The 27,820-nt window shown below is 46.8% G+C and overlaps 2 protein-coding genes across 3 annotated transcripts; one reads left to right on the top strand and one right to left on the bottom strand.

The window, feature by feature from the left end:
- Positions 1-1,010: 1,010 nt before the first annotated feature.
- LOC128307397 (E3 ubiquitin-protein ligase Ubr3) lies at positions 1,011-26,186 on the bottom strand. Its single transcript, XM_053045208.1, has 9 exons — positions 25,886-26,186; positions 19,107-20,258; positions 18,796-19,031; positions 18,555-18,710; positions 4,747-9,829; positions 3,940-4,652; positions 3,739-3,870; positions 3,526-3,665; positions 1,011-3,447 (listed from the first exon to the last, which is right to left on the bottom strand). Exons 1-9 carry the CDS (start codon positions 26,184-26,186, stop codon positions 3,330-3,332), a joined length of 8,031 nt encoding a protein of 2,676 aa, XP_052901168.1. The 3' UTR covers positions 1,011-3,329.
- Positions 11,903-18,677, top strand: LOC128307398 (uncharacterized). Of its 2 annotated transcripts, none has more exons than XM_053045210.1 (6): positions 11,903-12,184; positions 12,283-12,600; positions 16,518-16,659; positions 16,716-17,301; positions 17,376-17,741; positions 17,812-18,677. In XM_053045210.1, exons 1-6 carry the CDS (start codon positions 11,924-11,926, stop codon positions 18,140-18,142), a joined length of 2,004 nt encoding a protein of 667 aa, XP_052901170.1. In that variant the 5' UTR covers positions 11,903-11,923; the 3' UTR covers positions 18,143-18,677. The 2 variants fall into 2 exon arrangements, with proteins under 2 accessions (XP_052901170.1, XP_052901169.1); XM_053045209.1 differs by lacking the exons at positions 11,903-12,184; positions 12,283-12,600 and adding exons at positions 13,511-13,638; positions 15,690-16,399.
- Positions 26,187-27,820: the final 1,634 nt, after the last annotated feature.

The raw sequence follows: 27,820 nt of genomic DNA, 5'->3' as shown, positions 1-27,820 counted from the left end.
CTACATTATTTTTTTTATTTGGTAGTTTCTCTTTTAGTTTTAATTACTTGAAAGATTTGTTTGGCTTCTACTTGTAACAAGGTTTTTGCGTGTTTTTTAACAGATTTTCTCTCAGCATATCCCATATGACTGAGATCCCTTGGCGTAAAACTTGGATGCCTTTATTCATCAAAGATTTTCGACAGGGTTGCAATCGAAACTGCAAGCTGGCCATTCACGGTAATTTCGGTTGACTTCAACCATACCTGTGATCGTTACAGCAGTAAATGCTTATAGCACCCATAGTGCGTAATTGCTAGCGACATATGGTTTAATCTTCGGTTGGTTTCACGAAGAGTGAACAGTCGTTGCATTAGGCAGGAGCTTTCACCGTCATTAATCAAGAAATACGCGCCATTTAAACACGATAATATTGGAGCTCCTTTTCGTGCATGTGTACTATAAGCAGGAATACCGATATTCCAGAAAATAAAAAGAATTCGCTTTTGTACATCAGTTCGATATATGTATAGTTTCATAAATCGCGTTTAAACTTTAGCTATCTCACCTATGGCAAACCTAAACCAACATCAGTGACAGATCAAACCCTTTGGAGGCCCTGGTAGTAGAGGCTCCTTGTTTCAAAAAGGTTGAGAGGTTGAGGTATATCGCAAAAAGCGAAGAGATTCCTACGTCTCTTTCCATTCGGGCAAAATCTCCGTAGTCCAAACAAAACCTTTGAAAATTAACAGTTCTTGATGGAAGTAGCATAAATTCCCTTTCGTCTTTCTGGTAGTGAAAGTGAGTAAGTAAGTAAAAAACATTTAATAATTGCTGATAAGTAAATGATGATCAATGCGAAAATGATGATCAAGCTGATTCCTATGTATACTAGAAGGATGCCTGCTCCAAATACCGATAAAACAACTCAAAACAAGAAGTGGACCCTTTTTCTAGTGAAAAAACGAAAACTAGTCAACTTAGTTTCGGATATCATAACAATGGTAACAAAACTGCACACGTAAGGAGCATCAACGTTTACGATGCATACGATGATACATTTATCTACTATATTAACACTAAACTTCAATATACACAATTCGTAGAGTTCATACACATTAGCGGGGTAGAGAGTAAACGTAATAATCCGTAATTATAACCGTGCTTAATCATAACCCTACAAGAATTTAAGAATAATTGTAATATTCATTAAGGAGCGGTAAGCTGTAACGCCGACATACGTCATCATCGCGAGTCATATATACGCGAGTGACATATACTCGTACCAGACTATATCATCATAGCTAGATACGGAACAAAATTCAAAAGAAAGCGCCGACAAATGGAAAATTTGTGGACCTTGTAGCCACATTTCACCAGGGTAAATTAGCAGGGTAGGAGAAGGAAACTCCCTCTTCCAAACTAACTAAAGATGAATGCAGTTAGCCAACCAACAACCCATTTCTCTTTTCACCCGAGTAATTTGATATTCTAATAAATGTTACAATCATATTGTTGAACATCCTCAACAAAACAACAGGCGCAGCCGTCCTGCGAATTATGAATCCAACTTCTATCCTGATAGTGATTGTGTTTTTTCTCCCTTCCAGGCTTCTTTCTCAGCGGATGTGCACGGTTGCGTTTCTCTTTCCTTTGCGCTTATCTAATAATTCTTTACAATTCCAGCCAGCGACCTACCGTCGATGCTTGTTAAGCAATAACTTGCGCTCTATTGGGCCACAATTTCGCATTTCGCTACACTTCCCATCCCCAAAAATGCAGACTTTCAGCGACGAATGTCAGAAGCCTTTAGTTAGGAGGAGTAACACCGCACACGAAGTACGACACACGCTTCACATGAATCCATTCTCACATATACCATTCAAACAGCCAAACATCCAAACATTACATGTACGGTATTGAAGCAGACGGCATGTGAGAACTCTTTACGTGGTGGCGATAGGGAATAGTAGAAGATGTTACAGCTTTAATCTTTAACTAGCATACCTATTACATCTTGCAACGCAGGTGCTCTAAACTGTATACGAAGAGTTCAATTGAATAATATACCTAGCGCTCTGAGGGACACGGAGCAGAGATTAATATATGTGTAAGTATTAATTTCTAGCACACCAGGAACAAGGGTTAATATCATCCTTTATATCAAATACCACATACGATATGCGGCATGGTAAGTAGGGTATGCTTAGTCTCGTTATCTGATTCACGCTATCTGTTTTGCGTTTAGTTCACCTTTAGTTTTCACTATGCTTCTAACTCGTTACGCATACTTATTTCACAATCCTTCATTTGCAGTTCCTAATTATAGCTAACTATGTAACATATATAATGTTTTAATATATGCTTGTATATGCCTACATAAATACGCATGTGTATGTGTGTAGCTAAGATTGCCTCGACGGCGCATATACAATCGTTTAAACTTCCCTTCAAGAAAAAAAAACAAATCAATAACAAATATGATAAAGGAAATGATAACCAACCAGTGCAAGGCTTTGGAGATGAGCCTGCGGTGCTGGCGTTACAACAAAGAACGCCTAAGGAACGAAGGAAAGGGAATGAATGGGGATAGGAATGGGGGATATATCATGGTAAAGATGGTGTGTGGTGGGGTGAGGATGGCGTGAGAGGAAGGAAAATGAGTGTAAAAAGGACACAAGTGGCCGTTCCCTGGAGAGACAATGGTAAAAATAGAGTATATATATCACAATTTTGTCACAAAATACCACCATTTTGACGTTCGACCATTTTCTTCATCTTAATTTTTGCTCTCTCCTCTCATACTCTTTATCTCTCACTCTCTCGGTAGCTGTTTTTTTTTTTGTTTGTTTCGCACGTATTTTTGAAGGTAGGGATATTGAAATGGACAACACGTCCGGTAAGTCAGACTCTAATGGCGCGCGCCCTTCATCGAGAACATGATCGTCATCATCAACATTCAGCTTCCGTCATTACGTTGTAATGCTAGGGAAAACTTAAAATAATCTACCCTGGGCTTGCACTTCCTCATTTTTTCCTTCACTTCTTCTCTCTTTAGCTCTGTGTCCAATACATGTCTCTCTTTTGTTCTGGCATTGCTCTTACAGTTTGCTAGCCAAATTCGATCCTTGGTGAGGTTGTAGAAAAATATCACAAAACGGTACGCCCGCACAACACGATCGCATATCCAATATAGAAATTTCGGTTACCATTTTTACCGATTCGTATTCATCTGTCACGGTTTATCATTTTCCCACGGCCGTTATTTAATTTCCATACTTTACGGTGCCATATGCTATCAAACACATGAAAGCCGTAGCCGGTATTACGGGAGCGTACAATGTTGCTGTTTACAGCGAATCGCGATGCCAAACCCAGTTGTGCTTGGTGTGGGCAAATCGATGCGAAAGCCACTGTGATTCGAGCAGATTGAATCGATCTTCGCTAAGATACAGTGGTTTACCGCGTCTGCAAAGGAGAAGATAATTAAAATAAATCATTAGTTACATCGTGTACTAAGGGTAGTACAACTCCGACGGCAATTACTTCAAATCCCTATCCTCCTCATCGTAATCATCTAGGTAAAGCGAGCCCCACAGACACGCCCGATGTCCCCGAATGATGATGATGTAAGTAGAAGTGATCACGAGGAAAATGCCTGTCCCTCCCCCGCAGCTAATCGAATGCTGAAAAAACAGTGAGATGATAATAGTAAATTCTTTGTGTGGTGATCTTCTTCTTGTACAGCCTTCAACATACCCGCACTGCTTCACAGCAGTCCATTTCCTTACAGCACGTTTGTTTGATACACACGATCGTACCACACAGAAGACAAATGGAGCTTTCCTTCGGCACGTTCTGACATTTCTGGCACGGTTGCTCGTGGTAATACTGGTAATGGTAGAACAAAATGCGTTTAGTTCATTATTCCATCTCTATTGGACGTTGCTCTAAGCTTACCGTAAACAGCCTTTCGTATTCACGGGGCAGTCCGAGAAGCTTCGGCTGACGCCACTCTATATGCTGCTGGACAATGAGCGAGCGTGTCGACGCGTACGACGGACGAAGGTGGCGCAGCTGATAACACCAACTCTTCGGCAACGCTATTTCCGTGCCACTAAGAAAGCACAGCGCCTTGCTTGCATTGAACTTGTCCCAGTCCATCGATACCGTTACCAGCTCTAGAAAATAAACAAGCCGTGCAAACTCCAGCTGCGGTCCGGCTATTTCCGGTATCTCCGCACGATAGATATGGTGGCGCAACAGTGCAGCTACACGCAGAAACGGCAAGCACAGCCGTTGCAAACGCTTCTCATATACATCGATGTTAAGGCGCTTGCTGGTGGTTCCAGCACCTGCTGCCCTAGTGTCCATCGATGATGAGTCGCTGGAAACCGATTCCAGACCGTCACGGCTGCCACCTATACCGCCCATCAGTATGCTGTCGCTGCGAATGAGTCGGCAGCGGTCCAGTTGATTTAACATGAACGCCATTGCCACCCCGATGTTCGGGACCCCACGCTCTCGCACTTTTACCGGTGTTGGTTGTGCTGTTGGACCGTACCGGGCAAGGATTTCATTGCACTCTTCATCCGTCAGGTGTGTACAAAGTTGTAGCACTATTTGATAGTATAGCAAGTTGTACATCACCTTCACGATGCATGTAAAATACGCTACAAAGGAGAAATAGAGAACATACGGTATGATAGCAGACATAGTCACACAGTCGCAATAGTCAAATAAGTAGATCTTTGGTATACAACTTACCCTGGTCGAGGTGGAGTGGTGCAAGCAGGATGAACTTAAGCATTAGAGCTGTCGGATCGCTAATCAGATCGGGAATGGGTGCCGCGTCCACGATTGTGCTGGTGGCAGCGGTCGTCGTTGTCGTCGAGGTGGCAGATGGCGCTGTACCACCAATTGATGCCATTGCCGTACCGGATGACGCCGACGGGGTGCTCAATACCGCTCCTTCCTCACTAGCGTCCGCTGGAGGTGGTGGTAACAACATACCGCGTATGCTGGCCGCTATTCGTGCTCGATGCTTACTATCCTTCGGTTCATCATCCTCATCATCATCGTCATCGTCGTCGACTTCGTGGCGGGTTGGGTTATCACCACTTCCACTGCCAGTATTCCGTGCTGGTACCATCGCCAAACGTTCAACCGATTCTTCGCTCGCCTCCACGCCTACATCGGCCGTACCGTACGCGAGCTGAATACCGGCAAGCCGTGACCAGGAATGCCACGGCCAATCGTCACCCACCTTAAACCAGTCATCGTTGATCATCAGTCGGACGTGGAGCGATAGCACGTGCAGCAGCGGTACTATGCAATCCCGTTTCGGCTTGTAACGAATGTCTTCCGTGCTGCACAGCGAACCACCGCGCTGTATCACTTCTGCCTCCAGGTTGGTGCGTGCAATCGACAGTACAAACGAGAACAGGCTCTGTAGCGTTACCGGATAACGCTTGATGTTACGCTGCGTGCACGCAGTAATGTTACCCATCGCACGTCCCATCGCTTCACAGAACTTGCTCGCCATCGGTGCCCGTTTGCTTTCGTGAAACAGCTGAACCAGCTCCAGCACTAGCGCACGATGTAGTGGCGTTGGGGCACGTATCAACGGTGCTGGCCGATCGAGTGCCGGACTCAGTGGCAAAACCGAGTTCGCCAGTTGCCGACAGACCGGACAGAAGAATTCACCCAACTCCATGTTCAGGTTGTTCGGGCTGCGAGGCGTGTGGAGTGACTTCAGGTAAGCGACCTGACAGGATAGGTGCACATGATGGCCGCACGATTGTATGTGCACACCACCCTCCCAGCCGATGTTGTGTGACAGAAACCAAGACGTCTGACCAAACTTCCACTGCAGCTGATCGATACGCTTGTTGAACTCACTCGCTAGCGTTACACTCTGCGTTAGCCGTACCAGATCTTCCTTGCTCAACGGTAACGCTAACCGCTCCGATCGTGTCCTGCGATGGCCCACCACACTGCTTGATTCTACCAGCACAACTAATCCGATCGGGTTCGTTTCCGTGCTCGGACCGGACGTGTTACAGATGATGCAGTCATACTCCTTCTCGCGTAACGCTTCCGCCTGCTGCTCTTCGGCCGCCCGACGCTCTGCTGCTACCCGCGCCGCAGCCGTATCACCGCCACCTTCGCCCTCCGTTTCCTCTTCGCCAAAACCGAAATCCATCCCGGACGAATCGCCACCCATCGATGCCATCGTTAGCAGCATAAAGCGCTTCTGCCGGTTGGCGAACTCTTCCATCATCTTTTTCTGGCGCTCCTTGGCACGCTTGGTTCGTTCCTCCTTTTCGCGTGCCTCGCGCGCCTTTTGCTCCGCCTGGCGCTCTCTTTGGTTCGGCCACAGTTCCGCCCGGATCTGTTCAATACGCACGGCACATGTTTCGTCCAGTGCCGCGATCTTGCGCAACAGATTGCCTATGAAGAACGGACCATCACCGATGCGTGAATCGGAAATACGACCCCGGCGGTGGTGTTGCTGCTGTTGCCTCTTCTGCTGCTGCCCATGTGCAGCAGGTTCCTTTTGTTGACTAGCTTCATTATTTCTACCACCTGCCGACGGTGTACCATCGTCTTCGTCCAGCTCCATTTTGGCGTAATCATCATCATCACGCTGCTGCTGGCTCGGAACAGAGGAGGACGATGAAGCCATTGCAGGTTGATTGGTTGCCGAGCCTCCACCCCCTCCACTACTACCACCACCGACCGACAGCTCATCTTCGGTTTCGTCGTCCAGCGAGAAACTGTCGAGGGCGCCGCTTAACTGTGAGTGTAACTTCAACAGCAGTGAAATGATGGACTCCTCCAGCACAATCGTATCGTTTTCATTCGAGCCATCTCCTCGTCCACCGCCACCACCAATGCCAATACCCTCGCGCGGGGTCATTTCACAGCCAGTACCCGATCCCGTGTTGGCACCGCCTGCCTGCCGATGGTTGCTCATCAAGTTGCGTCTCTTGAAACGCGTCCAGTTGGGCTGTCCACCTCCCGAGACGGGACCACTGGTGGCTCCACCAGCACCACTGGCACCGCCAGCACCGCTCGGTCCCATCTGCGCATGGCCTCCTGCACCGGTCGGTTGCAAACTGCGATGGTAGTGCCGTGGTGTCTGCTGTTGCAGTGATTGTGGGTTTTGTTGCTGTCCACCAGCACTTGCCGTGCTGCCCCCTGCTGTCGCACCTGCGCCCGACCCCGCGAGATGATTATGATGGTGATGATGATGGTGGTGCCGATGGTGATGATGATGGTGATGATTAGCATGGTAGTAGTTCTGCAGCTGGTTCGGCTGCTGCGGTACCACACTCAAACTTGCACCCGCGGTAGTTGCTGTCGTCGCAGTGGCGGGTGTGACCCTGTTAAAAGGAAGCAGCATACCACCAGCACCGGGTGGTTCACTTGCACTTGTCACTCCTCCTGTCCCGCCGACAACATCGCCCACCGATGACGCACCAAAGACGGGTGGGGTAAGGGCACGCGGTTGCTGTTGTGGAATCGCTATCTCCTGTCCACTACCGTCCGCACCGGTACCCGGGACGGACACAAACTCGTGCCGAATCATCAGCTCAACGCCGGTCTCAGTATTGCCGATGATCCCCGTACCGGGCACTTCGTCGGCGGATTCCTCCACGATAAACTCGGTCGCTCTGGCCGGCCCGTTTGTGCGTATGAGCGAAGCCGGACCCACTCCACCCCCGGACGGGTGGTGGTGATGATGATGGTGATGGTGATGGTGGTGATGCAGTGGACCTCCATCTTGTCGCCGCCTACCACCAAGCTGCAGGGCACGGGTTCGACCACCCACCAACAGCGTTCGTGGCACTATCGATTGTATATCCGCAATGTCTGCCGACTCGTCATCCTCATCCTCCTGCCGGCGCTGTCCATCGCTACCACCATTCTCTACACCTCCTTCCTGTTGCTGCCTGCCAGTAACACCGTCATTGTTTGCCTCCTCCTCTTCCTCCTCCTCATCATCATCATCTTCGTCCTCCTCGTCATCGATGTAGTCGTCGACATCGGCCGGCTGTACGATGTTCGCATTGCCAACGCTGCTGCGTCGCCGTTCTAGCATCAGGTAGCGAGCGCGCATCGCTAGCAACTCGCTCGATTGCTGCTCTTCCTCCTCCACCACCACATCACCGTCTGCATCCATCACGTGATACGCGGGCATGTCTTCATCCTGTGGCTCGGGTGCAACAACGCCACCCGTCTGTTGGCCAAGCAACCGTTGCAACAAATGCCAATGCCGTCGTCTTAAAGCCATCTCCGTGGTTATCTGCTGCCCGGAACTACCACCTCCCGCCGTGACTGTGGCCGTCGTTGCTGTGTCTCTCGAACGATCGCTATCTTCCAGTTCCGCATCATTCACATCGTCTTCTTCCTCCTCCACCACCATCTGGGTGGTGGTAGTGCTGGTCGCCGTGCTGGATGCGGATGGTGGTGCGTGAATTGCGGGACGACGCCCCGGGAACACTACGCTGTTTCCCATCGGCGAGAGGTCCTGAGTCAAGGGTACCACCTCGACACCACTACCAATGCCTCGCGACGGCACGAGCTGTTGATCCGATTCGACTCCACCCGGTCCACCGCCGAGGCCTCGCTCTGCACTACTCCCAGCGGTGTTGCCAGTCGCCACCGTTCCGGGGGCTGATTCGCACTCCGCATTGCTCCCGATCATCATAAGGGTTTCATCCTCGGATAGATCCCATTCGACGTCACTGTCGAACGGCGGTGAACCACCGTCAAGCGGGCGGTAGGAAACGGGCGAGCGACGCATTGCCGGCAACAGTGAAATGCGCTTCACCGTCATTTTAAGGTTGTCGCTCAAACAGTTGCTGGGATAGCAGTTCAGCAGATCCGGTACCGTCTCATTAACCGCACCGACCGAACTGGACTGCTCCTCCATGCTTTTGCTTGCCGCCGCACTGTCGCCCACAGTCGAACGACTGGTCGCAGCCTCACCACCTACCGCACCAGCATTGCATACCGCCATCTCCAGCAGGAAGACGGCCAGCGCGAGCATATGCTCCGACACGTTGTGCTTGTGCACGGCACGGTAAAAGATGGCTAGTATCGTTGCGTGCAGGATGCGGGAGCCGAGTATTGCCCCGGGATCACTGTACGCCGAACCGCACGAGCTGGGCAACCGAAACGGTGGCCACAGATTACCGCTACGTGGCATCTTGCCAACCTGCTTCACGTATGCACCGAAACGGTCGAGCGAGTTCTGGAAGTCACGCCGATGCACTGCCCGCAACAACACGTGAAGCGGGTCGTAATGGCGCTCCCACACCGCCGGCACCGGCATAAACAAACCCTGCTCGAGGTTCTCCGACCCGACCGGCGGCGACCGGTAGATCGAGAGCTCCTTCAGGTAGCGTTCGAAGTTGCGCGTATGCGCGTTACCGCTCCGTTCCGGCATCAGCTCTAACAGCTGGCTGTGCGTTTTATCGCCGGTGGCAAGCAGCGCACTGATCTCGATCACGCACTGCGTCGTCTCGTCGTTACCGAGATTAATACGCGACGTGATCAGTGTCGCTAGGAACGTTAGCAACCCCTCCAGCATCGAGTCTTGCTCCATCTCCGGTGGAGTGCTTAGCACGCTCATGCCCAACCAGTCCTCAACGCCAAACATCATAATGCACTCGCTGACGAACAGGTTCGGTGGTAGCTGCGTTGCACAGATCTGCAGGAAGAACAGGTCCATGTCCACCATCGAATTGCAGAAGTTGGCCTGTATGTAGGTCATTGCCTGACCCTTGATCTGCAGTCCGTTGCGCACCCATACACCCGACAATATCTCGTAGAAAAGACTCTGCAAAAAGAGAACACATCAAAGCATCAGTTTCATGATGATATATATTGGAATTTGTAAAAAAACATTCACAAATGAAAGATTCATGAGAACTCTTAAGGATTTGTTAAGCAGCATTAAATTCCTCAAACACGAATTATTTATCAGAACTACCCCTTTTTTCGCAGAATAACTGTTTAGTGGTGTACTTAATGAATCTTTTGAGAAGAGTCATTCAAATCAGGAATCGACTCTCAAAAGATTCATTAAACATCAGTGCAGTAGCAAATCAAGCTCTTTGGATGATCTATAGGTTCATAGCTCTTTGAAGCTCCTTAATCTACGATTATTCACGATTCTTAGAGGATTCATGGAGCTTTGGAAAAGAGATTGAGTTCCAAAATTCTATCACATTAATGAATCTGAATCAGATTTACCCAACATTACAACTGTCTGAAGTACAAGTATATGTTATATTGGGAATTATAGCGAACAGTCAGTCATCTTGAGCATATTGGAGACATTTTCAGCAAACTCAAACAATTGGAAGTATAAACAATAACAACGAACAGTCATTCATCTTGAGCATATTGGACACATTTTTAGCAAACCCAAACAATTGAGAGTATAAACAAACCATAACGTAATTTAATATCCTATGCGTAACCATAAACACTCTCTTACTTTCACTATCGCTGACGCATTAAAAACTCATTTGCGCATTGCTGTTCCGTTTTGACATGCCCCGTTCTGCAAGAAATTAGCAAAAGGGACCGAATTGTAGAATGATCGAAAGCTGAGCTGTAACTTGATTTTTGTCCAAAATTCTTCATGTACAACGTGGACGCGCTAAAGGCAACGTGGTCGATTCATTATCTTGAACTATTTTCTTTGCAATGACATACATGCACACAAAGCGCAGACAAACCAGTTCATCGTTGACTCATCCCGTTAGGAGCGCATAAATTTGTGATTACTAATGTGGCTATTCTACTCGTTTTGAGGCTTTTTTTTTTTGCTTTAGCTTAATGGCGATCCTTTATCAACCTAACATGAATTTATAAATATGCTTCTTATCAAAGCTGAAGGCATCGTATTTCATAAGTAACACTTCGAATATCAGCATTTGTTCTACGAATTGTATATTGAAGGTTTTCGAGCATTGAACTCATTATTTGATAGTAGAAATAAAAGACTTGAAAATTTGCCTGATTCACGAATATTTATTCTACTCCTTAGATAATTTTAATATTTGTAACTATGTTTTGCCATGTATGACTCATTTTGTATTTATTTGTAAATAGTTAGAAATTTAATAAATAAACAAAATTTAGTATTGTGCGATACAATTACAGCATTAGCTTTTCATGCAGCATTTAGCATATGATGTGCCTCCATCGCTAGCACCAATACCATTGTGATCCAAATTGCACGCACGGTTTTGTAAATGATTCATTCATTCAGATGAATCTTCGACGCACCACAAGTGTGTAACACGGGAGTGAACGATCCAGCAATTTATGCTACCACGAGCAACAAAAGAAAACGGGAAAGCCGTCACACACACATATTCAGCAGCAGCATAAGCGAACTACGCTTTATATCGACCAAGCGAACGAAACGTGCCGCACTCTTTCATAAACCTGTGAATGGAACGGACGGAACTGGGCAACGAACTCGTTAACGTACGAGATCGGACTTTCCTCCGTTCAACTTCCAGGTAGTTTTGAAAAACCTGCAAACAGGTTCTGCAAGTGAGTTTCGCGCTGTAACAAGATAGTTCGCAAAAACAAAGACAGACCACAGTGTTTGGCGTTTGTTAGTGTTCCTAGTTGCGGGTAACCAAGACTCCTGGCTCGTTCGTTTTGAATAATGTAAGAGTAAGAGTGTTTCTGTGCCGTCATTAGCACTGCCCGCATAATACAGGCTGTGGAAACCCGTATTCCGTCTACGATCAACCAATTTATTCCAATTGTTACTGCCGACGGTAATTGACTGTTAGAGAACGAAGATCTCCCTTACTCTAAATAAAAGAGACCCGGAGGTTTTTTTTTACAATCAACACACATCGTCGTACCGGGTGGGTCAAAAGGATCTATCTTTGCTGCATCCAAAATGCTGTCGATGGCTAGAACTCTCACGCTCCTAGTGTTCCTGCCAATGGGATTCATGATATCGGAGGCACAGGGTAAACTTTTCAATCCGGGTATTATTCTGAACAACGTCGCGTATCGGGTTCTTTGGCAAGCAGTGCTGGAACTCGAAAAAAGTGAATCCGGCATGAATGTTTCAAAGCCGTTCTACCTAGACAAGGAATACCTGATCATGCAAAAACTCAGCACATTATCGAACGAAATACGCGAAAGTCAAGCGGCCGTAAGTTCTTCTCGATTCGCAATAATACCGCGGAGAAACTGTGACTTCCGAATGGATTTAACAACTCCCTATGTCTCTCTTTTGCTTTTAATCTTCAGATGACAGAAGTGTTAGGCCATCGTGTACATGATGTGGTGGATCATGTCAGCTCACGAAACCGATTCGAGGACAGGCTGAACCGTATTTCCAGCATAATCAAGCGGATTGATCGGCTGGAGATAAATATGAATAAACTGCTGCGGGAAGACTATGCCGTCGAGCAACTTACCCTTGCTCAGTTTGCCCAGGTCACAATCGATCTCAGCAACCCGATCAGCGTGATAGAGCTGCTACATCAGCTCGAAATGGAAATCACGGGCAGCAACATTGGATTGGGCAACTACGAAGGAAAGGATATCTTCACACAAATCAACCAGGTAGGTAGCACGAATTGATATATCCAAGATCATTCAAGAATGACTCGCCGCTAGGGCAGTTCCAAGTTCAAGTGATCTGGTTCTGTAGTGTAAAAAAAACATAAAGCCCACTACCCATTGGCAGCCGATCAAAGGGAGTTCAACTAGGGAGTTCATCGGTTTCTTCTATTTACTTCCTGATTCCCCATTGCATTGCAGTGATATTATTTCAATGAACAGTTGTAGAGCGACGTGGAGCGGAAATGAGCAGATGTATAAACATACTGCAGAGTGTACTGGAACTCCAGTAATCTCGCCACATATAAGCTCTTTTTTTCTCCCGCATCAACTAACATGTCTTATCGATTGTGTGCTATTGCTTGAAGGCTGGGAGGATTCACACGCGCACAGTACAGTGTTGCCCTAAGCTGCAGAGCGGTAATTCCAGTAAGTTAATGTACGAGCTGTGAAATGAAAAACGGTGGAAAAGTTAACACAATTAGTGTGAGAAATTCGAACGATAGCGAGCAACTTCGTGGCTTTACGAACTTGCCGCAAGCACGCTACTGCAATTGCACTGGACATATTTAGACGAGATACTGGTACTGGAGAACATGATGGTTATAAGTGGAAAACCTTTCACTGTGTGCTACCGTCGCAGATACGGTCTCACGTAACAAACGGCAAAATGGCATTAGCAGCAGTATTCGATGTCCTCCAGAGACCAAACACAAAACCACAGTGCGGCGATGTCGTACGCATACATTCACCCGATCGAACGTATTATCCGGTGGCTCTCGCTCGATCTCCAGGCACCATTGGAACGCATCGGAAAGAGAGAGGCAGCAATGGTATAGAACAGGGCAAAAGTTCATCATCGCATACCCGCATCTGGCTTTGGACGGCTGACACGACTTCAGTACGCCGCCATTATTCAGTGAGTTGACAGTGCGGGATTGCGTACGCGTGTTGTAAACCCCTCTCTTCACGACACGGCACAAAACAACGAGGTCGGGTGTTTTAAAGTGTTCGTATACCAGTGTGCCTGCGACGCTTGTGGTGTGTGTCCTTTATGCTGAACCAATAGAACGCAACGCCGCGCTTGGCAGCATGGAGAAATTGTGGTGTGCGCAAAAAAAACCTAAACACAAAACCCCCAAACGGCAAGGCAAGACACCGATCAACAGTAAACAGTACAAAACATAGAGTTTTTTTGTTTGTACATGGCGAGTGGTTTCGTAGCAACAGCTGCTCACTGTAAAACCAGCAGTTACCTGCGGTTTGAATGAAACACAAAGTCCGTCCGGCGCGGCAACGGCGTTTTCGCCCTGTCCTGTAATTCTACCGTGCATGCAAGCCCTCTCGGGTTTTTACCTTCGTAAGCAAAACTCGATGGTCCAACAACGTTTCCAATATCTTCAAAAAGAGACAAGAACAGAGCTGTTTGCGCTTATTGTTTATTCACAGACCCACCGTGCCCCGTTCGTATTGATTTTCTCATTCATTGCCCTCAAGACTCAGTGTAGTATGACGATTTCGTCATTTCAGCAGTAACTAGAAAGTAGCAGCGCTAAAATTCTACGCCGACGAAAAAAAAAACCGCGGCAGATTATACTGGTTTGTGTGTTAACCGTCACTCAAACCCACACTCGCAGCATGGTGGAATTTATGCTAATGATCCATCTCGCTCGCAGAGTTATCCGGGGACAATTTAACTTCAACAATCAAAGAACAACGAAAAAGCGTTACGTTACGTTACGTTACGCATATTAACGATACGGTACTGCGTAGCTCCTGCACACCAAAAAACAATCCAATCCACAATCCACCAAACATAGTGGATTGCCTTGAACTATTCGCTAGCTAACAGTGATTTGATTTACCCCTTCACTCCAACAACTTTCCCGAATCACGGGTAATATTTGCCGGTTTCTTATGGACAGTGGTACGACTATAGGATACAATCGTATCACGTACAACTTCATGTGGCGCACAAGCAAGTTCTGTTACAAATTGCGAATTCCAACAAGATGACTCTCAAAACCTTGGAATCAACCAAATAGGTTACAAAAATCACTACACCCATTTGGTTTGGTTTGGTAACGCAGCAAGGGGGAGGCGGCCACAGGAATCTCGGCTGAATTGAATAAGTGGTGTTGTTTCCCTGTTTGCTTTGTTTGTTTGTTTCATTTAATGACGCGAATGGATACAAATGAGCAGAGTGGAGCATGAGTCACCATGTAAACTCTGTCTGCCTCCTTATCCGTACGGTGCAATGATCGGTTGATCACTTTGTTTCGAGCGATCTGGCGAGAAGGTGAAAACTGCCACTAGCCCCAAGCCTTATCGTGTGTCATTTATTTCCTCATGGGTAAAAGTCAACAACCTGCCCATACCTTCGATGGCATGAGGATGGGCCTCTAGAGCCGTACCGTCTACGATAACGTAACGCTTCGTTTAACGACCTTTTGTGATCGTTTTTACGATCACGACTTTGTAGTTACTGCATGTAGGGATGTAGTGGATGTATTGAACAACCCAACCCCTAGGGGAGTATAAGCCTACCATAACGGGTGCATAGTGTGTCTGGTGAATGCATTCATATCCCAGACCATTGCAGCAATACCGTTGTCGAGGGAAAATATTTCCGGAAGTGGAATTCGCGGAGCCCGTCGTGGTCAAGGTCACCCGCACCGTATCATCTGTGTATCTCTTTTACGCACAGCTGATGCCAATAACAATCAGATGATCGTGCACACTCGTGTCGTACGCCCTTCACATAGCGTACATCGCATATAAGAGCATTACCTTCACAAAGCACACATTACACGTACAAGGCGTATATGACATGCGCGACTTACTGTTGAACATGACATCAGAAAAATATCGAACAAAGCAAAATGATCGTTTGGAAGGGTAATATAAAGCTGGAGACGTGTCTTGCTTTGTTTGTAGAATAACTGACTTTAATCATGTGTCCGAAACACTAAAGCAGTACTAAATGTTAGATTGTACAATGGGTTTGTGTTGGTTCCGCTTAGAACCAAATCTCTTCAATCAACACTTTGTGATTGCAACGTGAGCATTACGGTGGCATTATTCTTTTGCAGTGTGTCCTGTTGTTTCGCCCGGTGGTAGTTATCCATAAACAAAAACATTATTGCGCGTTATCACAATATCACCCGCAGTGTGACACACAGCCCACAATATGGCGAGGGGTTCATCCCTCTCAGCAGCACTTCTAGCACTGTTGTATACGTGCATGGTAGCGTCGTTACTAGCACCGGAAGCGTGTGCCAAAAAGCTGCACGGTGCAAGTGGTATCGATGCGTTACGTGAACGTTATCTGCAACACGAACGACAGGCGTGGACACTCGTCAATCACATCGATGCAGTCGACAACCAGCTGGAACAGGACACGTCCCAACAGCGCGCAACGGTCATGCGCGAGCTGGTCAACATCTATTTGCGCTTTGTTGAAACGGAGCTCGATGCGGAAGATTTAGGCGATTACCGGTTGCTGGAACGTCTGTCCGAATGGCACCTGCTGGAACAGAACCTCATGACAGTGAACAAACTGTTCGAGGTGGTGTATTCGTTCCTGCGCGAGAAAGCGCCGCGATTCGCGGAGCAGGCAGACCGCGGACCGGAGGATGCCGAACACGGCACGTCCAGCAATAGTGCCGGGGACGATCTCCGTCTGCTCACCATCGATCTCGCGGAAACGATACTCTTCGATAAACATCAACCGATCCCGCAGCAACTTGAAGAGATCTACAACATTATGGTGCGGCAGGCAATTTACTACCGCGCCAGTATGGTACTTATAGCTTTGGCTTTTTCATTTAAAACAAAAGCGCATTCGACGTGACATCTAGATGAGTTCTTGCGCAACTATACTATCTCTCTCTCCGTCTTCACTCTTTTCCTTTATGCAGATGGCGAGCAGTGTTACATGTAGCTATGGATTGTCATCCCAGCAGATGATCTACCTGCTGTATAAATCAATCGCAATGACCGAACTGAAGGGTTACATCATGATGCAGTTCTCCTATATGCTGCTGAAGACTCAGGGCAAAGGTAAGGATTGGCTAACACAACCAAACGTATTACTGTCGCTTCTTCTCGCTTTATAGGTAACTTTACCACGGAGTCGAAAGAGCGCCGTAACGAGCTACGTACACGACTCGCCCGTACCCAACAACTGCTACAGAGTGTGATGCGACAGATAAGCTCAGAGTACTGGCGTTGCGATCCGGAACGTGGCTCCCACCGGGAGAACACTACCTACGTGCAGTTCACCCGCCTGCTGCAAGGGTACGTCGAGAACGAGGTAGACATGAACGCGGAAGAAACATGCCGAGAAAGTTGCGCCTACTATCAGTACGGTCACGAGCAGCATCACTGCTATAAGGAGCTATATTGTTCGAAGCAGCAGAAATGTGCCGGTCGCATCTACGACTGCGAGTACATCGACTCGGACATGTGGATCTGTCCGGCAGCACTGGGCAGCCAGCGACGCTACGAATACATCGAGTTCGAAAATGGTGAGGTGCGCGGCCGTAAGCAGCACTGCCCGCGTGGCACTAGCAAGGTCGACTCCTGGTGGCGTTGGCTGTTCTGGCACTGCAGCTACTGCTTCTGTCTTTGCGATGATGCCGGTCGCCATTCCGACCGTTACATCAGCCTGCGCGAATCCGTGGCGGACATCAGCAGAAACCGGTAAAAGATTTCCGAAATCTCTCTCTCGTTCTTCAATAACCACACTTATACCTCGTTGTTCCATTTTCTTGCAGCGTTGTGACAGGGTTGCGCTTTGTAAAGCGTAGACAGATGATGCATTTAATTGTGCAGCAAGGTATGCTGCTGCCTGGAGGTGAAATCGACAACAGCACGCTCGAATGGGTAGTGGCAAACCCTTTCAGCCATACGGACAAAGGCGTGCGTGATGGACAGGATTATCATACGCTTTCGTACGATCGACGTGCCGTCGATCTCGATGACGTGCACGTGCATCCCGGTTATGTGCTGACTGGCGTGCGCTTCCGTATGCTAGGCGCCCATCTTAACCTAGAAATTCGCATGACCGAGATGAACTTCACATCCGGCTCATTGATCGATTCAAACAAAAGCATCTGGATCGGAAACGATGAAACAGTCAGGTAAGCCGATAGGCACAACAATTTTGCGATAAAAAAATCTCCAAAAACATGAGTTTAACTTCCATTCCAGAACGGAAATTCCATTACGGTACATGGATGTGCCAACGCTAGCGCCAGCCAAATCAATACCCACCTCTACCAGCGGTCAGTATCTGCGACTTGGAGCATCCGGTGGGCGAGCAGATGCGGCTCAAACGACCATCCCGTTCCTGGACGCGCAACCGGTAGTCCCTGTGTTACCGATACCATTGGCCGGTGCAGGACTGATGCACAAAAGCATCCCAAAGTACGGTGGTTTTATCGCGCCTAGAGTGTTCACCTACGACTTTGGACCGCACATTCAGGTGCCTACCGATGACTGGCTTGCCACGGAAGAGGAAGCACGAAACGTTAACGGTTAGTCGAAACTGTCTCGAAAGTGTTTGATAAAAGTCACATACTAATCTCATCAAATCTCGGTTTAGTACCGGGCATACTGCTTTCGACCGGTAATAGGTACAGATAGATACATCGATTGACAATCGATGTTCGCTATATTGATTGGATACTTATCGAGAACCAAAATTTGCTGTTCTCCGATTTCTGTTGAAGTATATCATTATAAAACTGTATGTAATCTCTAATGAATAAAGGCGAAGCAAAATACACAACCCCGCAACGCTATGCAATGTGACTTTGACCAATGCAGGAAAATAAAGTTCCCAATACTAACAACTCGTTGTACACAAAAAAAACTTCTAACGTATGAAAAGTTTTCACACGAAGCTTTCGCGGCCTGATTTTGCAATAATAAAATAATCATTTTCCACTTACCTGTACACGTAGTGGATGCATCATTAACTTCGGTAACAGGTCTGCGGACGGTAGCATATCGGTCAATGACATCCTCATGGTCTTCACGCCCTGGCAGATAAATGCCGCTAGATAGCGATGCAGTGGAAAGTGAAACGATGCCCGGGACATTTCATCCTGTATGTGAAATCAATCCAAATGTTAACAAATGAGTTTAACAACTATTAATTAATTAGCGATAGGCGGCAAATGAGAATGTTACCTTTTCGAATCTAGGTTGCTGGTAAAAGTTGATTGCGTCGAGCCATTCCTGCAGATAGTTCACGCAGTACATCATTATCTTTTTCGCAAGCGATGCATGGGACGGTTCTTGCAGGTGTGAAATGATAGACCACATCGGGTAGGCACTCGCCTCCAGCTCGCAACTGAAGGCGGCATAGTAGGAACTGGACTCGTACTCTACATGGCTGATGATTTCGCGAATGTTGACATTCATTCCTGTTTGCAACACAGATGTAATGTAAGCGGTTAGTATGGTAACATATTGGTTAATAGCAGCTCAAAGTTTCCTACCTTGCAGCATCGATAGGAACTGGAACCACATATCGATCAGATCGTCATCCTCCAGGAAGACGAGGGCGACCGATTCATGCGACAGCACGTTATTAAAGTCGGATACGAGCGGCCAGTAGCAATGCTCCTTCATTACGCGCTCGGCACAGTCCACCACGTAATGGAAGTTGTGTTCCGGCGTGTGAAGTGTGTGCGGCGTCAGTATCTTGGACATCATCTGTCGCAGGCTGATGATCATCACGTGCAGCAGCGACAGCTCCCGCACCATCTTGAGTGCGAGGCTCTCGTTCGAAAACAGCTGAACGCTCATGTGTACCACCCGGTTGCTGAGCGTGTCCGGATCGCTCGACAGCTCCAGCACGCTCGGTATGCGACAGTAGTGCATCACGAATGTGCGCGTAAGGTGTTCCTTGTAGTCCTGATCCGGCAGCATGTTAAGCAGGAAGCATACGATCTGCTGCTGGAACTCGTATTTAAACGTCCAAAAGATAAACTCCTCCAGCAACGTCTCGTGCACGATCGTGCGGCCCAGCGCGGCCAAATGGGCATAGTTGGGCGGCGGATCGGGCGACGGGAACTGACGTAACGCTTCCTTGTACTGTGCCCATCCGTCGCGCAAGTACATGCTGTAGCAGAGGGACGGGTACGGTGGTTCCTGCAGACGACGGTACACGCCCCGATCGATCAGTGTGCGGGTCATTACGCGCCGCATCAGCTCGCCCATGTTGTTGAACTCCATTAGCATGGCGCAGTAATCGTTACAGTACTCCGCCGTCCGCCGACAGTCGGCCGAATCGAGATTGGTGGCACTGTACTCGCGGAAGTGCAGCAGCATGCGCAGGATCAGCCGCGGCATCATCGCTTCCGCCACCAGCATTAGATCGTCCGGTACGGGCGCCTTGTTCTGGCAGTTGTTCAGCCCATGGTCACTGCAGAAACCTTCCGCCTTCATCACGGACGTATCGCCACAGTCGCAGGCACCGCCGGCTTGCGACAGAAACATGTTGAAATCATGGTTCCGGTGGTTACCGCGCTTAAAGCAGTCGCGACAGATCGACATGCACGGTGAGATGCCGCACGTCCGACATCGATACGCGACCACGTGCGGTATCCACACCAGCCCGCATTTGGCATGGTTGTCGTATGCACGCACTGCAACGGGAACAGATATAATTGAATTAGTTTCGTGAGTACTAATGGTGCTTACGTTAAAATTTTTAACCTATATTACACTTGTGCAATACATTCAACTTGTTCCCAATAGCATAGTGTTTAAAGTTTAGTTTTCCTGCGTGGTTTGTTTAAATGTGTAGACTTCATAAGGTCTCCATTGCAAATGACCCAGCCCACCTCTTATCATAACGAATTTCTCCCGAATTACAAGTGCTTACTATTCGGTTTGAAATATACATGTAGCTAAAATTGCCCGTTGATCATTTGATCAGTGCCCCCGAAGGTTATCAGGACCTATTTACAAAACACATTACATTAGAGAAGAATAATAATTGAACAGTATCACTTGACTAATACCAATGAACGTACATCAACTCAACAACGAAATGCGTGGTTAGGTTCGGCAAATTTCTTCCCCAAATAACAACATGTGCTTTCACTTAACATGAGGTCATCTCTCCTGTGGGTCGAAACCCATCCCAAACAACCATGAACGGAAACGGACGATAATTGCTGTTTTGCTAATCCGGCGGTATAGAGAGGGGGTTTTTTTTTTATTAGTGTGTTGTGCGAAATGAACCTAAGATCATGATGATGTCGCGCACTGCGCACTGCTAAATATAGAAATTTTTCTATGTTACCAAGCAATTGCAAGTATCCCACACGCGAGAAAGCGCGACAAAATCGGACGGTGTTTTTAGATGGTTGATGGGGGTTATGTAGGCAAAAAAGGTAAGTGATCAAATTTGGTTGTGTGCTGAAGGGTTTTTAATGCAATCATCGGCACACAATATTCCATTTGAGTTAGCAATTATATCCCCATTCTTTATCAATATTTTGAGATATTCGAATATGCCTCTGATTCAGTACGGGCATATATTGTAATGTTGTTTACAATTTACCACAATCTAAGAGCGATGAGGGAATTGTTTTTCAAAATACCCCATGCCACGAAAAGCCTACAAATAAACGTCAAAACCGGTCATGATGTTCAATAACTGTCAAACATGCACGTTCACGTTGGCCAACTTGTTGTGTATTGGTGTTGGCGAAACTAATTCATTCCATTCATCCTCTTCATTCATTCGCCCATTCAAAAGTTAAAGAAACCACAAAAACACACACACACACACCGAAAGTTACGAGGTCGCACACGTACACCAACAAACAAATCACTATGGTTTATTGAAAGGACATATTGTTGGATGTTGTGGTAGTGTTGCTTGGGGGTGGAAAGAGGGGGGGGGGGAGGGGGGGGAGGGAAGCTGAACACTTTCGTACGTGTGATATAAAATTGCATCATATGGCAACACAGTGTTGAAGAAAATTGGACGAGAACCTTGCCCAGAACTAATTGCTTCCAGATGTGATTGGTCGTAAATGAGCTCACGCATTGCTACGACACATGATCTAATCCACCGAAAATGGATTGCCTCAACACGAAATGCTTATGCGGTCAAACTCGTCGACACGGATGATACTCATGGTCTAACATCTGGTTTCAGCAATGAGGAATGGTCACATGCAGCTGAACAAACACAGTGTTGTCCCAGGGTGTTGTCCAACTCCTCCATCCTTCCGACCCGTCTTATGCCTCTACCTTTGTGTTTATCTTGTGTAGATTGTGCTAGAATTAAGCGTATTGCATTGAGAATGCTCACGTCCAGACCATGGAGGAGATCGCAACCTAATCGCAAAGAATACAGAATTAGGCTAGTCGAATCGGACACTCTCCTCAGATTACACTGCAAGAAAGAATGTAAGATCGTTCTCGATCAGCCATGGGTCTTCCACCATGCGCCAATTCACACACCATCGCACACGCGATCATGTGTATTGTGCGGATCTATGGCTACCGTGTTGGCGTACCACCCTGGAATCATGTTAACTCAGCGATACACCCTTAGTGGTCTTTGGTAGTGGTTGAGTCAAGTTCGACACACAAACACTTCGGTTTCGGTCGTCTCTTTCTCATCATCCCCACAACCCTGGCCCGGTCCATGTGTAGTTGGACGAAGTTGGCAAGATCGCACACATTATTCCCTCTCCTCCCCTCCCTCGTCGCTCGTGTACATCTTCGCCGTGCCTAAACCACATGATCTTGCCCACGTTGCGCCGATGGGAGCGCACACTCCCCTGGGTGGTTCATTGACATGGGCTGGTGGGCCTGAAGCCTTCCGTGTAAAATCCCACTGTGTTTCGCTCAGTCGTCATTCCTCCACGATCGCTGCTTCTCGTACGGACATCCGCATCCCTGGTTCCCGTGTGCGCACTCAACGAAGCGCACAGGTTCCGCGACGTTTCTCTCCAACTCCTCTTTTGTGCCTCTTTCTTCACGCAAAACGTAAAGCCACCCCCCACCCCGCACATACACACACATACTCATCACATTCCACGCTATACCGATACCGTACGGAGAAACACACACGCACTCGAATGCATGTGTGTGTCTGTGTGTATTATTTTCAGGGTTCATTGACGCCTCATGCGCTCAGTGTGTTTTCTTATCCATCTGAAGGTAAATGCGTGCCGTTTTCGATTGATTTGTATTCCGAGCTAAAGTGTTTTTTCCTACATTTCTACAAATATATTTTCCAAACCTTCCAAGAGTTTCAGTTTCACCATTCGCTGGCGGAGTTCTGGCACGATGCGAATATTAGCAAGAGTACTATTACAAAGTTGTATCAATAGATGTTTACTTGAATGCAGGGTTTCGTTGAATGAGTGAATGAGCGAAAGAGAGAGAGAGAGAGAGAGAGAGAGAGAGAGAGAGAGAGAGAGAGAGAGAGATAATATTCCCAATATGCAAAGGGAGTAGTAAGCTTTCTTGAAGTAATATTGTCTCGCTTATGTTGCTCTAGGTTCCCATCAACACCACGCAAAAGGTTCAATGATCTCCAAAGAAGTGTTCAAAAGGGGGAGAACGCACGCATTACTTCGTGAGGGTTCAGCTACCGAAACGTGGAAATGGATGCACGTTTCAATGGAAGCCACAGAGAGGGGAAGAGAGGGGGGAAATTAGGGGGATGGGAAGCAAGGGGTAAAACGTGGTGAGCTCACTGATGACGAAGACGATATCGACGACGTCACTTTCATCCGATCGACGACCTTGACAATGACAGTGAACGAACTCTGGAAGAGAAGGCGACGAACTCTTCTCACTTGACGATTACAAACTCACGAGTTGCTCATAGTCGGACGGTCGGACCCGACTGCAGGGTAAGGTTATCCTGCAAATCATATCGGGAAAAGAGGGTCATCTCGTTTCAATGTTTCCCCAACTTATCCATTTGACACGAAATTTAATTACTGCATTAATAGTTCAAGCTGTTTTTAACTTTCAAACAGTTAAATAATTTTGCGCACAGACTTGGTCGTATTTATCAAATGTTAAGAATTCAATACTATACTCCATGACGAACAGTTGTCGTTATAAAAGTGTCGCGGATAAATGCTCGCCAATTATATTTTAACGATGTCTATTCTTCATCTTCCATTACCTATTGCCGAAGAAATAGCCCAATAGTCGAGGGTTCAAGTTCAATAAACAGTTCCTTAAGTTTGAAGATGTAAATCATACGCCAGTATAAGGTTGTAGATGTGACGGTTAAACAATGAGCAAGTTGTAAATATTAACAATCTAAGTCAACTGATTAAACGTGATGACTTCAGCACCATGAATAAATATGAAATCTTTGAATGTTTAACCAAAATAATCGACGGTCCTCGACAAGTCAAGTAATGAAGTAACAAGCTCAAATTATTTCTTGTTGTTAAGTTAAAAACTTTCAACTACACGAAACGAATTGATTATGGAAACAGTGATCCGTGAATTTAACCGCCACTGGCTAAAATTGCTACGTGTTGGAACGGATGCTGCGAGAGACAGAAGCAACGGAGAGGCAAAAAAGAAGATAAAAAAAACACGTGTAAGAGTGTTGGATGTTAAGGTGAACAACTCGTTGCCCTCCCCAACGCCCAGGTATCATACCGATGGCCTTGAAAAACGTACAGCATATTTTGGCGATGAACATACACAGGGAAACACAGATAACTCTAGCACATTACGCATCTTCGGCCGACGGGTGTGACATGAGATTGAAGAAGAAGTTTCTCCTTCCTTGGGTTCTCTCTTTTATCCTATCTTTCGCCCTGCGCTATCTTCTTTCAACGCATTCGTGGCGAGCTGCTTGATCGGGAGCGGAAGAGGTAAGCGATATCACGATCCCGGCCATAAGCCTCACACAGGCAGCATCACATTCAACTTGTGATGCAATTTTAGTTTCAAAAAAGGCCTGCAGTTACACGTACCTCTCATTCACTCGCAGTAGATCATGCTGACGGACCTTTAGCCAAACCCTTCTCGTTTGCACTGTCTTTTCCCTTCCTTGCGTGTGCTTTTATATCACACAAATACCAGATCCTGTGATCGTACAGCGGATGCGTCTCGCACACGTGAGGATTTCTTTTCCCGCCATTTTTCTACTGACAACGCCAACTCTTTTCTCGCGTCATACGGTTAACGGAATGGTTAAATATACCTATAACGCATATGTAGTCAGTGCGACCATAAATCATGTTTTATGCTCGTCCCTACCGGCCTACAGTTAACAGTAACGTTGTATGGTTCTGAACACGGATTACTCGCCGTATTTGCCTGTGGAATCTTTAAACGGGACTCTTCTCGGCACTAGTACGCGGAACGTTTAAAATGGCATGCTGTGACTTAACGAATACAGCATTCCTTGACAGGATCGCACTCATCTGCGCATTGTTTTTGCTACCGAGCGATTAATTTTGCCGATGTGGTATACCTTTCTGTCCAACCGCATGCGTTGCAAAGCCTTATTTTGAAAGACACAAGCAGTACAGGGATAAAGAGTCGGCTAAATGCTTCAGCTGTTTCCCTCTTCTGTGTACGGCAATAATGAATTGCAAACCCTCTGATCGTTGACATTAACTTGCAAATTTTACCGAGACCATCCCATCGAGGAATGGAATCGACTCATGCAGATAGCTGCGATAGAATCATGGCAATGGAAGGAAAATCACCGATGTAATCTACAATCGTTAGACACGCAGGTAATATTGAATATTGAAATGCAAAGCTGATGCAAGAGACAGCATCTTGGTATAGAGAACAGTTCTTCAACTCGTTGGTTTGATACGGTGTTCGAAGGACTCTTTCGAGGATTTTCTGGAACTTTTGTTTGCAGCACATTATTTTTTTGGGAAAAAACAGTTCTACCTTAGCTGATGCATTGACTTTTACAATTATTTAATGAATATGAACTAAAAAGTGCATTAAAATATAATCCAGGGATTTGAAATTATTTGTAAATTGACCATCAACAAAAAAAATACTTAAAACGCTTGGTGGTTCTAGTGTTTAATCCCGGTATCTTTTTTAGATCAACTTTGGCCTTCAAATCACTCAGTCATCTAAGGACATTCGAATGGTATGACCATTGTTTCACCGCGAAGTTTATTGTGCTATAAAACATCTATTTATGAAACTTCTGGAAAAGAAACCACGATGCCTAAAAGGCGTGTAATGTTACCCGATCAGAAGCGAACTAAATTGTTAACAAATTATTCACACATACCAATCGAAGCGAACTCGGCCGGCGTTCGGCCACCAGCAACGAGCCAGCGGCACCATTCGATGTTTTCACTGTTGGAAATCGAACTCTCGGGCGACAGCAAATCATCCAACAGCCGGTTCAAACTGTCCGACGTACCGTTCACGGTCAGCTCCCGATGTATATGGGCGGAGGCAAGCTTCTTCCCCTTCTCCTTCAGCCGGATCACCGACAACGGTCGGCGTGTCGCTGGTGATGCCTGTTCCGTACCGGCAATACCACTTCCGGTGCCATCTTCGGCACTGTTTTTATCTCCGTCGGCCATCGCGTTAAGGTCGCTCTATCATGCGTGTTGATAAAGATGTAAAGGTTGCACCTACGGGTTTTCTTCTTGTTGCTCTTTGGAGCTTTGTTTCTCCGCTTTACTTTAGCAAACAATTACAACCGCATCCAGTCATTTGCTCGTCCACGATCTAGAAGCTCGAGCACGATGTGTGTTTGCGAGGAGCACTCGCTGTGTTTCGGTTGATCGTGTTGATCGCTGTGGATATTGCCGCGTCCACTAGCAGACATTTGTCCGACGGAACCACTAGCAGCAGGACGCTTTACCAAGCCAGTGGCGTTCATTTTTCTTCCATGCCGGAAAGAACTCGACAGTTGCTGGTAACCATCGTTTCAAGCAATCCTTTCACTGGAGCTGCCGGTGTGCGTTACAGAACACACGATGAAACAGGTTGATTGTGTCACAATACCGAAGATAAACCACACACGCGCCCGTGTAACACTTTTCGCTTGAAGCCGCGATTGATCTTTGCTTTTTTATTTGTTTTCTTTCGTTTTGGCTTGGTTGATCGGGAGTATTTCGGTTCTGACTGCTCCGAAGACTGTTTGATTGTGTACTTGCTACTCCTTTTCTGCACGATGCGTATTAGTTTTATTTACAATTCCAACGCACTAGTTTGAGCCACCACAAGCAATCGTTTCGATTTTGAACACCTTCAATTACGTTACTTTTACACTTTTTTTCACCTACAATTACTTTTAAAACACACAATAGGTGCTAGATTTACATATCGCACTCCCGAAAAAAAAGGTTGAGGAAAAGCAGGATACTAGGATATTTTACTGGGAGTAGCACTCAGGTACAACTGACTCTCCCATCCGGTGGCACGACTTTCACTGGACGCAATGTTGCTAGCCGTTTACCCTTTTTATATAGCAAACGGGCAACAATGAATGCACCACGACCTTCCCGACACCCCGTTACAACACCCTTTCGATTCGCGCTTGCGCAAGCTCGTCTAACACACTGTTCTGCACTGTCACAGTAGCGGCCGCAAGCATCATCCGGGTGTAGGTGCGTAGCGACCGATTAAAATAAGGCTGTCTTGGACGTTATTTCGTGTGCCGCGCCAAAGTTCCCGAATACCGAGCACACATCTAGTAAAGCTCAAACGATCAGCACTGACATTTGTTCATCTCCACCTCCTGGACGGAAGCGTCGCCTTTATGTTTTCGTTCACCGTGAGCCATGCGATATCTATTGAACAGTACGGACGTTTGCCCTAAATTGAGAAAAAAATAGGAAAGAAAAATATACATCAGTTCCAAAAATGCATATATCGGACTGTTTTGGGTTGTATGAATTAGTTTGGATGGAGGTTATATTACTATTATTACTATTTTCGTTCGAACTGCCAGACTGTTTCGATTTAATTCAACCACCTATAAGCTGGATAATGTAGCCCTTGCTACGGGGTGATTGGTCCGGATGGGAATTTCCTAGGTTATGTCGTGTGAAGACCGGCGCCGCTATTAATACACCACCGGACCACGCGAAGATGAAGGTTATGTGAATAGTCAAACAATATCTTGGTCAAAAACATCCCGATTAGATGATTGTACGATAATTGTATCGTATAGGCAACAGTCGATTGATCAAAACATCTTGTCGTCGGG

Source organism: Anopheles moucheti, chromosome X, assembly GCF_943734755.1.
Source record: "Anopheles moucheti chromosome X, idAnoMoucSN_F20_07, whole genome shotgun sequence".
NCBI lineage: Eukaryota > Metazoa > Arthropoda > Insecta > Diptera > Culicidae > Anopheles > Anopheles moucheti.
The sequence above is the reverse complement of the archived record's forward strand: the minus strand, read 5'-3'. Positions and strand labels throughout refer to the sequence as shown.

Excerpts from the sequence above, each read along its gene's own strand:
- LOC128307398 (XM_053045209.1), top strand. The coding sequence starts at position 15,788 with ATGGCGAGGGGTTCATCCCTCTCAGCAGCACTTCTAGCACTGTTGTAT. Across the intron at positions 16,400-16,517 it reads TTTACTACCGCGCCAGTATG|ATGGCGAGCAGTGTTACATG; the intron begins GTACTTATAGCT and ends TCCTTTATGCAG. Across the intron at positions 16,660-16,715 it reads GCTGAAGACTCAGGGCAAAG|GTAACTTTACCACGGAGTCG; the intron begins GTAAGGATTGGC and ends CTCGCTTTATAG.
- LOC128307397 (XM_053045208.1), bottom strand. The coding sequence starts at position 26,186 with ATGGCCGACGGAGATAAAAACAGTGCCGAAGATGGCACCGGAAGTGGT. Across the intron at positions 4,653-4,746 it reads ACCACTCCACCTCGACCAGG|CGTATTTTACATGCATCGTG; the intron begins GTAAGTTGTATA and ends TCTCCTTTGTAG. Across the intron at positions 3,666-3,738 it reads ACTGCTGTGAAGCAGTGCGG|CATTCGATTAGCTGCGGGGG; the intron begins GTATGTTGAAGG and ends CTGTTTTTTCAG.